This window comes from Phragmites australis, chromosome 6, assembly GCF_958298935.1.
Source record: "Phragmites australis chromosome 6, lpPhrAust1.1, whole genome shotgun sequence".
NCBI lineage: Eukaryota > Viridiplantae > Streptophyta > Magnoliopsida > Poales > Poaceae > Phragmites > Phragmites australis.
Genome location: NC_084926.1, coordinates 42,887,549 through 42,900,214, shown reverse-complemented (window position 1 = coordinate 42,900,214; position 12,666 = coordinate 42,887,549). Strand labels below are relative to the sequence as shown.

The following is a 12,666-nucleotide window of genomic DNA, read 5'->3' as shown; positions in this document are numbered from 1 at the left end:
GATGCCATGTGGTCTCTTTAATCCAATCAGCACCAGCGCCACCTCAGCATGCCATGTCAGCTGGCCACCGCAGCAAAATCGCCTCTATGTCATGCCACATCAGCAAGCCTTTATCTAGTCAGCTTTAGGATTGTTTTAATTCAGGAAAAGTGGCACTTTTGTACTTTAGCCCCTGAACTTTTCTGTAATCACCCAAAACCCCCTATCTTTTTAGAGTATAGTCCCTAATTTTTTTCCATAATTACAATTCTGTTTTCACAAAAGGCCCTTTTGTCTCTATTTTTATTCAAATTAAATCATTTTCTTTTTTAGACTTAGCCATAAACTTATTTTTAGCATAACTTTCTCGTTTTAGCTCCGATTTAGATGATTTTCGCGCTCCTGTGTTCGTAGTGACGTGTACTATATTTTAGTATCTTTTTTATAGATGTTAGATATTGTTTGGTATATTGTTCTTAGTTAGTTTTATTGTATGCTTTTCTAGTGTGTTTCGAGAGCAGATGAAGAGCAGTTCGAGAACCTACAGGACGAAGCGTTTGAAGAGTTCGAGCACCAAGTTGGAAGAGGCAAATGTCATTGAACATTCTGATCCTAGTTTTTTAAATGTGTTTTTTATTTCAAATATGCATGCTGTTAATACTAAATCCTATTTACTTGCAGTACCATGTTCCATATATTTTTTATCGCCTATTGTCAGTAGTGGTTATGTGGGGTAGCTTATGCTTAGCTTCGCACAAGGGTATGAATGGATTGATGGTTAAACATGACTAATAAACTATGCAACTATGAGTTGAGAATTCTGTTAATGGTATAGCAATATAGAAACTTAGGCCTTGAGCAAAGTAGTGTTGTTGATAATGATGGTTATGTAGTTGGTTTAGTGTTTGCTTAAGTGACCTAAGTAAGAACCGATTCATGGAGCGATAACTCAAGAAGTATCGTACCAACCACAAGATCTGGTATGAGACATACCTGGTCTATTAATTAGTGGATTTCAGTTTTTGTGCGTGCAAAACAGAATAGTGGATATGTGGTGACGGCTAAGGTCAGAATCATTTGGTTAGTGGTATGAGATGTGTAGTAGAAGGAAAGGGTGAAAAGTTGCTTGAAACTATAAGACGCAAAAGGGGGCTTCTGTGTGGCGTAAAAACCAATTTGACGGCGGTGAAACCTAGCGGACGTTGTCGGTGACACAGGAACCAGGGGTTCCCGAGTCCCGAGGCCAGAACAGCAGAGTGCCATGTGGCACTCTCCCGCGGGGGTTATCTCCCCGAGGTGCGAGAAGACCAAGTCCCGGGAGAGCGTGCTCGGGGCCATGAACAGTGGTCCCCGAGTACCCGAGTTCCCCGATGACCCGAGAAGATCAAGTACCGGGAAGAGAGTGCTCGGGACTGCGAACAGTGACCCCCGAGCACTCAAGTCCCCCGATGACAAGAAAAGCCAAGTACCGAGAAGAGGGTGCTCGGGGCTGCGAACAGTGGCCCCCGAGCACCCGAGTCCCCCCGAGGACCCAAGGGAAGTCAGTTCTGGGAGAGAGTGCTCGGGACCATGAACAGTGGCCCCCGAGCACGGTTCCCCGAGGATCCGAACAGCCAGTTCTGGGAGAGAGTGGTCGGGACCGTGAACAGTGGCCTCCGAAGACTCGGTTCTCCGAGGACCCAGAAAGGGCATATCCGGGAGAGAGTGCTCGGGGCGGCGAACAGTGTCCCCCGAGCACTCGGTTCCCCGAGGGCCTGAGAAGTCCTTCGCCGGTGGCCCCCACAGAGGTCCAGTAGTGAGGTGTCAGCTGATGAGAGGCCCGATGCTGCATTTAAGAGGGCGCGTGGCCTGTCACTTCCAACTGCTCCTCCCACGCTTTTTGTCAGTCCCTGCCACGGCCTGGCAGGGAGGCGTGTGGATGTTTAATGCACATGTCCTATCGCGCGACGTCCGGCGCGCCTCGGGATAACATCGTGAAGCCCAAAGCGCCCCGCCTGCCGTCCTGCTGTGTCAGGCTTGCTCTGACCGGGCGGGCACGCCGGGTTGCTTGGTGGTTGCCCGGTGGGCCCCTCCCCGCGGCGTCTGTTGAAGAATGGTATGATGACGAACAAGACCGGATGGGGCGCGTTTTTAACCCTCCCCGTCACCTCGCGTAGTAGCCCATGATGGTTGCTTTTCATTTATGGTGTCTTGGAACTCGCGCCATCCTTTCTGGGCACGCTAGCGCGCCGGCGGGTATTTAAGCTGGGCGGGCTCCCCGGAGAAAGACAGGTTGGAGAGTTCGACATTAACTGAGTCAAGTTCAGTACAAGCTAAGGTCGAGCACCGAAGAACAAGGAGCACGAAGCTCTAGACTAGATAAATATTCTTGTAACCCAGCAATCACTCAGAGAGATATTCTCAGAGCATTTATAACATACACACAAGAGTAGGGTGTTACGCTCAGTGCGGTCCGAACCTATCTAAAAATCCCCTGAGCATTTACTACTTCCTGCATCCGATCCTTCCATTCCACCTGCATCTCATTTAGGCCTATTTATTTCACCCGCAAAACGGATTCAGAATCATCCCCCGGCCGAATCTCAAAGGGGGTCCCTCCGGATCCCCGCTTGAGGAGTTCACCCTCCGACAGACGTATACATACTAGATGAAACTTTGTAATGGTCTTGTAGTGACATTCCGGATGACATACCATAGGCGTGTGTTAAGTATTTTACAGACACGGCAATAAGGAATTCAAGATTTGGGGGGAAAGTTGGACAACCTCTATAAAGTATAAAATCTGATATATCAGTCGTGCTCACGGTCATGAGTGATTTGAATCCTCACATGATTAGTTGGATGTGTTTGGTTTGGATTGATTGGTTGGATGGGTTTGGTTTGGTTTGGTTTAGCTGCTTTGGGTACCTGATGTTGGATTTAGGGAGTTGTGAAACATGTAGAGATGTTTTTAGGAGTTGGAAGTTTAGTGATGATTCAACTAGTTAAAAAGGTTGCTTTTATAACTCTTTCGTTAGTATGGTTGATATTTATGAAAATTTAATCTGTTATAGTATATCCCTTTATTTAAATTTGTATGTCATTTATTTTTCACACTTGCGGAGTACGACATGTACTCATACTTACTATTTTTATTCAAATATACATCAAATGTTGCTTGGACAATGAAGGAAACTCAAACTACTACGTCGATGAAGATAAAGATTGCTAGGCTGGTGGACTCCCAATCAATTGACTATGTAAGATGGGAGCTTCGCTATGTTTAGTTTGTGTGCTTAGATAAAGACGTTGGGGTCTATCTAATTTGTTTAAATTAAATCTTGTAATGATAACAATGTGTGTGATACATTGATGAAGTCGCTGCGTATATGAAACTTGATACTAACATACATGTGATTTACATCTGATTTTGTCTCTTTATAAAAACCGGGTGTGATAGCAAAGAAGAGGTTGTGTGAAAAGGGCGCAGCCGGCGACCAGGGAAAAACTGGAATGGTAAAGCAACGTCGTAGACTCACATCGCAACATATTTTTTCAGCTCTTTTAAAACCGGAGTAATATTTTTAAAACAACACGTGAGACATTAACTTTTCAGAAACTAATCTCTTTTATTACATTAAAGTGTACAATGTGACTCACCACGTCACACCGATACGTATGTCGTTATAAAGATGTGAGTCTTTGACGTGACAAAAAGAGCCGAATAGCGAGACACCGGGACGGGACACTAGCATGACTACTTTGATCACGCTATTTACATTGGCGTGGCTAAATTGTAAGTTTTTGACATAATAAAATAGACTAGTTTCTATAAATTTAGTGTCTCCTAGGCTATTTTTATAATATTGATTTTAAAAAAGCTAAAACAAAAAAACTCCAGCGCAACGCAAAGGGCACGGTCCGATGACCAGCGCACCAACGCAACACAGCAGATAGAGAGGGGGGGAAGCGAGCACAAGAGGCCACCGCAGCGGCGAGGTGGGTGAGACACCTCCACACGTCTCTCCCCCTTCCCTTTCCTCCCTGCTCACAGCCTCACAGGTTGTGACCCAGCAGCGGCCACAACCTTGTGGAATCCTCCCCTGATGCGGCGCGAGCGCGGCGGGTAGCAGGCGGCGTGAGCGGAATGGTGGGCGAGACCGAGAAGCGGCGGAGGGTGATTGGGGGCGAGGAGGACCGCATCTCGGAGCTGCCGGACGCGCTGCTGCTGCAGATTCTGAGCCTGCTGCCGCTCAAGTCGGCCATCCGCACCGGGGCGCTCTCCTCGCGGTGGCGGGGCCTCTGGGGGCAGCGCTGGCCCGTGCCCTCCTCGCTCTGCCTGCGCCTCCCGCCCGGCGCTTCGGCGGCGGCGCGGGGCGAACAGCTCGCGGCCACGGACCGGCGCGGGAGGCGGCGGATGGACTGCTTCACGCTCACCTTACACGCGGGGCCGCTCGCGCAGCCGGACCTCATGCGCTGCCTCGATTACGCGGCGGCGTGCGAGGTCGAGGACCTGCACCTCCGGCTCGACGGCAGCGTCGGGAGGGGCTCGCGCGGGGGGACGCGCCGCCCGGGCATGCTCACCGTGCACTTCCCGGTGGGGAGCCCGCTGCTTGCTCGGCTGTCGGTGCGGGGGCTCAACCTCACGGCGGCGGCCAACGCGATGGTGGCGACGCTCGAGGTGATCCATCTCCACTCTGTGCCCCTGACAGACGCCGCGCTGCGACGTGTGGTCGCCGCCTGCCCTCGCCTCCGGGAGCTCGAAATCCGTTACTGCCGCCGCCTCCGCCGTATCGACTTCACCAACGTGGGGGCGGCCAACCTCAAGAGTTTCACCATCGTGGACTGCTCCCGCGCCACCGAGCTGCGGGTCCCAGTCGCGCCTCGCCTCCGGTCGTTCCGATTCAGCGGCACCTTCTTCTCCAGCAACATCCTCTCTGGCGGCGCTATGGAGTCTCTTGAGCATCTCTACCTCTGCTCGGGCGGGCCAGAAACCGGCTTGCCGCCCACCAACTTGCCATCTGCGGTTCCCCGCCTCTCGAACCTCACCGTCCTGACCCTCTGCAGCATTGCCCTCCAGGTCGGCATCTATGTCATTTCCTTGCAGTCCATTTAATTGCTTATGCGCTTATACTTGTTTCCCTTGTGCAGTATGTGTCCGCTTTTGCAGCCAAAAACGTCATGGAGAGCAAGCTGTGCAGCTTGAGAGAGCTCCATTTCCTCATGTTCGGCATGGCCAACTCCAATCTTGCAGACATCTATAGCTTCCTCAAGACTTGTTGTTGTCCTCAGCTGGAGAGGCTTTTTGTGCAGGTTTCTGTTTGCTTATTTCACGCAAAAATGCATTCCATTCTAGTCGATTTGTATATATGTGCATGCGTTTCTCAACATATTGCACTCCATGACAGCTCCCGGCATACACCCACGATTCATTCACGGAGAATTTCTTGGAGGTAGCAGAGGAAGAGCCGCCAAAAGGTGGATTAGAAAACCTTTGGTTAGTCAAGATGACAAATTTCAAGGGGCACCGAAATGAGATGCAACTAGTGGAGTTTCTGCTTAGGAAGGCTAGTTGTCTGAAGAAACTATTTCTGATTGCTCCTAAGGAGGATCACCATCAAGGGCTCCGAAAGGTTCAGTCTGATGTGCTCATGCTGTCCAATTTTCTAAAAACAAAAATATTGCTTCTGGAAAGAGCTTCAGCAAATACCCAGATAATTTTCAGTGAGCCTGACGGTCATCAGATCCAAGCATTGCATTCGGAGGTCTTTGTCAGGTTTTAGCTTGAAATGAGCAAAATATTGTTGTAGTCCAATTGCTGCTACTAAATTTTAGATTTCTAGCTGTTAGGTAACAGACATGGAAGAACATCTGCAAGAAATACAGAGTTTGATATATGATATTTCATATTTGCAATTCATGGTACTCAAATATTCTTGCATAGTGATTGAAATGCGAGGTATTCTAATCTGCTAGTTTTCTTTTTTCTTCCTACCACCCGCAGCCCCTTCTGTCTCTGCCTATGTTCAAATTTCAAAATATGCTCAAAGGAATTGGTTGCTTATCAGACATATATTTGGAGTAAGCTTATGATAAATTTTTAGTGTACAATGTATCTGGCACAGCCATCCAATGGAACAGAACCATCTTCATTTTATCTGGCACACTACTATTTGTAAGGTACTATATGGAAAAGTGACTTCTAATCCAGGTAAGTGGATTTGTTTTGTCGTACCTTTGAACTGGTAAGTTAAGCTGCGTAGTTCCAGATACCTTACTGTTGTTTGCTGGAGCTGTGCGTGGCCCTTGGTTAATCTGAAAATAACTTTATATATTATGTTGTCCAAGTTTCATTTAGATAAATATAGTTTCTACACAAGTAATCTGATGAAACAAAGTTTCATATAACTTGTCGCCTGATTTTAATGATGCCTGTAAAAAGTCTGCAGCAGGGAAGCAATAAACCTTGGAAAATTTGTCTTGTTGTCGATAGGATTGCATTAACTTCAGTGTTTATGGACCCTACATCTGCCTTCTCCATTGGTTATATGGACGAAAATATGGTTTAAGCTTATATAGGACTGGCAGCATGGAACATGTGTTATAACATTAGATATATACGACCATATGAACTTCTATATACTAAAGCTCTCTTGTAGATTGTATCCATGATATCTGTGCAACCCTTAGGAACTGTCATCTATGGTCCTTGCATCCTTGTATTGCATTATGTGTCTTGCATCCTTCAAGTAGACATTTCTTCTCTATACAGCTATCCAATATCTTGTATTCTTGTTTATATAAGCACGACGCAGCAGTTCCCATGTAGTGTTATAAGAAAAGAATGCAATCTTTGGAATCATGTTTTGTGTATATATTTTGTCTCGGTTGATGCTCATAAAGAGTGAACATGTTTCAGTATAGCAGCTTGACATGAATGAGTAGCCTTTGAAGATGGTGCTGCAATGTTGTTGGTTGTTTTATCTTCATTTCGAAAGTACAAGCTTGTTTGCCGATGTCAATTATGTGGTACTTGTGCTCTTCTTAGGGTTTAAGACCTTCGAGTTTTGTACTGAAGTTCATGAATTAATACTTTGTGGAGATTGTGTCCTTACCAGATGTGTCCATAATAATTGGATGTTTTTTTAAATGATTTTGAGATGAATGAAATGTTTTTTGTTCTACATGTTTTTTTACTATTGTTTCCAACCTTAGTATCTTGTTGTCTGGTCTTCTAATATTATCTCCCACTTTGATCTGATATGTTTACTATAACAGATCAAATTCATTACTGACTGTGTGGAAGCAGAATTGCAGATGGGGCAAGCGAGCTTTACTCAGTACTAGCAATTATAAATTTCAGGCAACTGAATATTTGAGACATAAACTGGGAAAAAAAAAATCTGCAATAACTCGATTAATAGGGAAGAGCTATGTAGCTAAAATGTTGAGAAGATATAGCTGGCAGTCTGGTGTTGGTATATTAGTTTATCCTTAAAGATGGTATACTGGAGTTATGGATGCGAATGTATACTTGCTATTTTTGGTGGTATCAAAATCTGGTTGGCTTTGCTCGATGTTTGGGTCATTCAAAGTATTAGTGATGGAGCTAAATGAGATGTAGCGATGCATTGTTCTTAGCTAGCTTCGTTTCTGGCTTTGCAGTAATGGGGCCATGGTGGGCGTGGCAATTTCATGCTGATAATTTCCTGAAGGCTGAAGTAGTTTGATAATTAATGCCCCACAAGAAGAAGGTGGTAGTTCCTGGGGGTAGGGTGACCTGGGGGTGGAACATCTTTGTGGAAATTCTGAGGTGCTACTTGTATGAAGTGAAAGCCATATCACCTTTAGTGCATTGCAGTTTGCACTTGTGCCTTGTCCTTCAAGCCATGCAGAGTTATAGAGCCACAGCGCATAGTGAAATGATATGGATAATGTTCGTAAAGGTGTCCATTATCTTTCAACCTTCTTACGCACTCGTATGTTTGAACCTGTGGTGTATATACACAGCCTGTCTTGAATTTCGCCAATCTATAAAAAGCTTGGGCTTCTCACTGATGTTCAGGTACACGGAATCATGCTTGATGTGAAGTTGTGGAAATGGACTTTGCATTTATGAAGCTGAGTGTTTCAAGATTGATGCAATAAACAGGATCTTCTGATGTATAGGTGTAACAGAACGAGATGGGAGTCAATTGACTCACAATTTGCATTTGAATTGTTAAAGAACTTTTCCGCAAACATTTGTACATTTGCAAAATGTTGTCTGTCAATCCCTTCCATTTGCTGACACACTCAAAGATGATGAAATATCCATGCATCTATAATGAACTATTGAGCTTGCTATTTTATGGTGTCAGTTATCTGTTGGTTTGTTTCTGTCCATGTTGCACTTTATATTAATATAGAAATTCTTTGGGTTTTTTGTCGCGAAAAACCTGTTGAGCACTTAAGTATTAATATGCATGCAAATATGTAATGTGTCAATGCTGTCTCTGACTCAATGTATCTATCTGTACTGCTCCAGATGTGGAAGGGAAGTCAACATACTCTTTTGAACTTGTTTGGATATCCCAATGCATAAAAATGCACACTTGAAGTCTATCTTTGAGCAATTTATGTGTTCTATTAGCCGGTAAGCATTTTTTACTTAGTGTTTCAAATACTGTGACACTGGCACCCCCACAGATATATAGTTATTTCTTCATTAATGCAGAATTTTCATTAATATTTGTTATCTTGTAGTTTGCAATCCTTCTAGAACAACTTTATTGACAAAAAAGTACTGTGCTTATCTATATCCTCTACTTAATTTGCCAACTTGCAAAATACAGGAATAAAAGGATGCTACAAGATCATAAAGAGTGTGATATGCTGCTTGGGAGAAGATCGCTTGTGCTAGTGAGGAAAAGAAGGGATATCCTACTTTGTGTAAGCTAGTGGTGGGGCTACTGCTACTGGGATTGACTTTGCAGTGGAGGTGCATGATTTTATTATTGATGGCTGGTAGAGTTATATCCCACACTCCAAACTTTGAAAAGATATATGTTATTAAATCTGGAGGATATGTTGAATATGTTAGGTATGAAGACAACTCTTGCTTGCAACACTACCCATAGTTCTTTTGCGTGATGTATGTTAACTTTTCTTACAACTTGTTACAATTTTCTATTGAAGGGACTTGTACATTAACCCATAGGGGTAATGATGTATTGGATTAGAAAGCATTTAAAAGAACGAGGATTTGGGAATTTGTCCTTCTATTATACAACTTTTAATACTGTTCTGACTTCAGATAACTTTCAAATTTGTTGTTCAGTATAAATTATTTTCATAATATCAATAGTATATTCCTCTGTGTTAGTTTTGGATTTTGAGCCTTATGTGGTTCTTTATGAGGTGAATACTTTTGAATTTCAGAAGATCCACAGCCTAATTTTCATGAAGCATCTTTTCATCATTATATGTCATTAGGTTCAGTTTGGCAATCAATGATTCATTAGACCAAAACTTTGAACCTTTGACATAGGCATGGTGATTTAGCCCTTGTATGCTAGCTTTATGATGACTTGAAGATATATTCAGATGCCACATATGTAACATTCAGCATCTGCACTCTGGTATTCTAGTGTGTCGTCCTGCAAATTACATCTTGGTCATTTCTACAAACAGCTGAATCTGTTTATGGTTCTGTAGTTATATTTTAAATGTTTGGTAATTGGATAATCCATTTTTGTTGAAGGGAAGTTCTAGGGTGTCAAGCCTAGTGGGAAAGTGAAATTCTGATTCTGTAATAACCACGAAGAACTAATCATACATCAGCTGATGAAATGTCTGTGCCATACGACATAGCTGTTTGGGCTGCTGGTCTTAGGATTTCCCTTATTTTGGACTTCATGCAACAAATGTGAGAGATTGTTGACATGTCAGTATGATGATGTCGCTGACATAGCTGCCTTGCCGCAACGTCTCAGGTGGCTTCTACTTCCAATCTTTCTCAGCATCTCTTTCATTGCTCTTTTATCCATAATAAAATCATGAACTAATTACTTGTTATATATATGTATTAATGCTCTATTAACGTCTCTTAAATGTTTGTGTCATTTCCAGTACCTGCTTTTCTTTTGTCCTTCCATTACACTGTATTGTAACAGTATCAGGAACAGTATGTGTGCAAGCTACTCAGTTCTGGTTTGTGGGCAACGTGCTAGTGGGGATCTATATTTAGTCCGTGGCCTATTTGCTACAGCACATGTGGACAACAGTGTCAATTTATTATAAGTAGTGATTTAGCAATTAATCATACCCTATCCACAAAGTTTCGAGAGCATAGGAATGCATGCCTACGTTGGGTACAGACTTCCATTTAATCAATGTCGTCTACAGAGTCCCTCGCAAAAAAAAAAAGGAAAAAGAAAAAGAAAAAAGTAGGCTACAAAGTTTTGGGGAAGCTGTAAATTATAGAGAAACTACTATCTACCAAATAACTAGAAGGCTGGAATTCCATAGGCTCTGTTTTACTTCTCTTGATGCTCTCACTTCTGAATTATTTGCTCACACTTGCTTCTTCCCCATCTAGCATATTTTTATGCTCCGTGGTCCTTGCTCTTTATATCTACTAGGTTACGGTGCTTTTTCTATCAATTTGAGACTTATCCATATAGCAGTATAGGGTCCACTTTCTTCCTACTTTGATTCTCATGAAGTGGGTAGATGTTTCAAGCTCATCCATGTTGTTAAAATGTTATGTTGCGGCAGTTGCAGGAGGTATCAGAAAGTTTAGGCCATCCTTCGTTTTCTTGTGTTGGATTCTTTTCCAGAATGAATTTCTGGTTGTCCTTTTATACTGGCAGTATATTCTGAACTAAGGTACACCAGGACATCACATGGGTGGTGTGACACTGGGGGCACTGGGCTGGATTGGTACGAGCGGAGTGGTAGTACCGTCCCTAGTAGCCTATGGTCCATGACCATGCGACCGTGCCTACTCAGTGCTCACAGCCTCGCACGCACCAACCGGTTGGCTCCTTTCCATCACGTGCACTTCATCTTTTAAGTTTTATCTTCCCTTGTGTATCTTATCTATTGCAGCTAATTTCTTGGTTAAGTGTGAAAATTTTACCAAGCTCGAGTAGAGCCTTATCCACAGCCTGCATTTTGCACTTCATGCATCACGTGACACAGCACCCATCCTCCTTGTTTTTATGAGATGGATCTGGGTTAAGTAAATCCCACACCATTTTATTATTTTTGTACTTCCGAGGTGCTGATATATATGCTCATATTAAGGTTCATAGGTCCATGCAGTACCCTTAGATGCTGGAACATAGATAACACCGACTGTTTCGTTCAATACATGTGTGTCAGATACAATTTAAACAAAATGTTTGGTGCCAGCAGCTTTTCTCCACAGGATCAAATAGATAATAGAAAAAGATTAATGCCGATCATATTTTATTACTTTACTCCGGAAAGGTATTTAGAGCGTTTCTAACAATATAGTCAACCAACTAACTATAAAATTTGACCATGTCATCTATAGATAACACTTTTAATAAACTAGATATATCGTTTATCCTCTAATTTAATGCGGGTCTATATTTAATAGGGTATTAAAAGTCTATATCTGTCTTAGAATGCGCTATAGATTGATTACATGTTAGTAGCTAGCTTTTTTCTCTTCGTATTAATTCTACGCCATATATGACATGAACATTTTTATAGCTAATTGATATGGATTGTTGGAGATGCTCTTATGGAATGGTTGATGGCGGTATGCATCATAATGAGAAGCATCATATTTAATCATCAACTGTAATTGATTCAACCAAGACTAGTAAGGATGTGTTCTCCATTTCCACTCCACTCCAACCCACTGAATCTAACCCCTTCGTTGTAGCAAAAGCCTCGAGCTTGTGGCAGGCTGGGCAGTGCAGAATTCCAATCGAAGTGTTGGAATTAATGGACATGGAGGCACGTATTTGATGTGGAAAAACCTTTCAATGCGTTGGGAAAAAATTATGGGAGACAATCTTAACTATAGTGGTACAGATATATATGTACAGTGGTGTCTCATATTTATAGGCGTCTTTTTTGAGGTGTATCTAACTAGGATTAAAATGAATTTATCTGTTTGAGCCATTATCTCTAACAAATCATCTATTAACTCAAAATCTTTATAAATATGCATTTGAAGAAATTGTCTTCGAAATCCTGAAAGATTGGTAAACAATGACTATGATCGTTTGACTTTTTAAACACTTTATACGAAACTAAATTGGGCAAATAATTAGTAGATCTTAACATACAACTATCATCAGAGTGGATGAATAATATGGGTCTTTACTAATTCATAACCCCGCAAAAGTTTGAGTTTGTGCAACTGATTTTATTATACAAACTGGAACAATGCTCAATTATTAAAAGCATAAGCTAAAATATCACCTGTGGTGTTGAATAAAACAGTTAGTGAAAAACTAATCTCATGAAATCATACGATCTATATGGAACATATAACTCAGTAAACATATGTGATCATCACGTATATCAAAACTGATGACTATAAAAAATATGAATCTTATGATATAGTTATTAACAGCTCATTTGAAATAATAGTTCGAATGAAGACATAACATGCAATTAATAGAGTATAAAAAACTCTGTAATAGACATCATGAGTGGACATCTCCGTCTCTAAAACAACATGAA

At 42.4% G+C, this 12,666-nt stretch overlaps 1 protein-coding gene across 2 annotated transcripts; it reads left to right on the top strand.

Moving 5' to 3' along the window:
- Positions 1–3,923: 3,923 nt before the first annotated feature.
- On the top strand, positions 3,924–8,594 carry LOC133922637 (F-box protein At5g03100-like). Of its 2 annotated transcripts, XR_009910516.1 has the most exons (4): positions 3,924–5,038; positions 5,110–5,271; positions 5,367–8,127; positions 8,486–8,594. XR_009910516.1 is itself a non-coding variant. In XM_062368045.1 (3 exons), exons 1-3 carry the CDS (start codon positions 4,106–4,108, stop codon positions 5,739–5,741), a joined length of 1,470 nt encoding a protein of 489 aa, XP_062224029.1. In that variant the 5' UTR covers positions 3,924–4,105; the 3' UTR covers positions 5,742–8,594. The 2 variants fall into 2 exon arrangements, 1 of the variants encoding a protein (XP_062224029.1); XM_062368045.1 differs by having other exon boundaries at positions 5,367–8,594.
- The last annotated feature ends 4,072 nt before the right edge of the window (positions 8,595–12,666 follow it).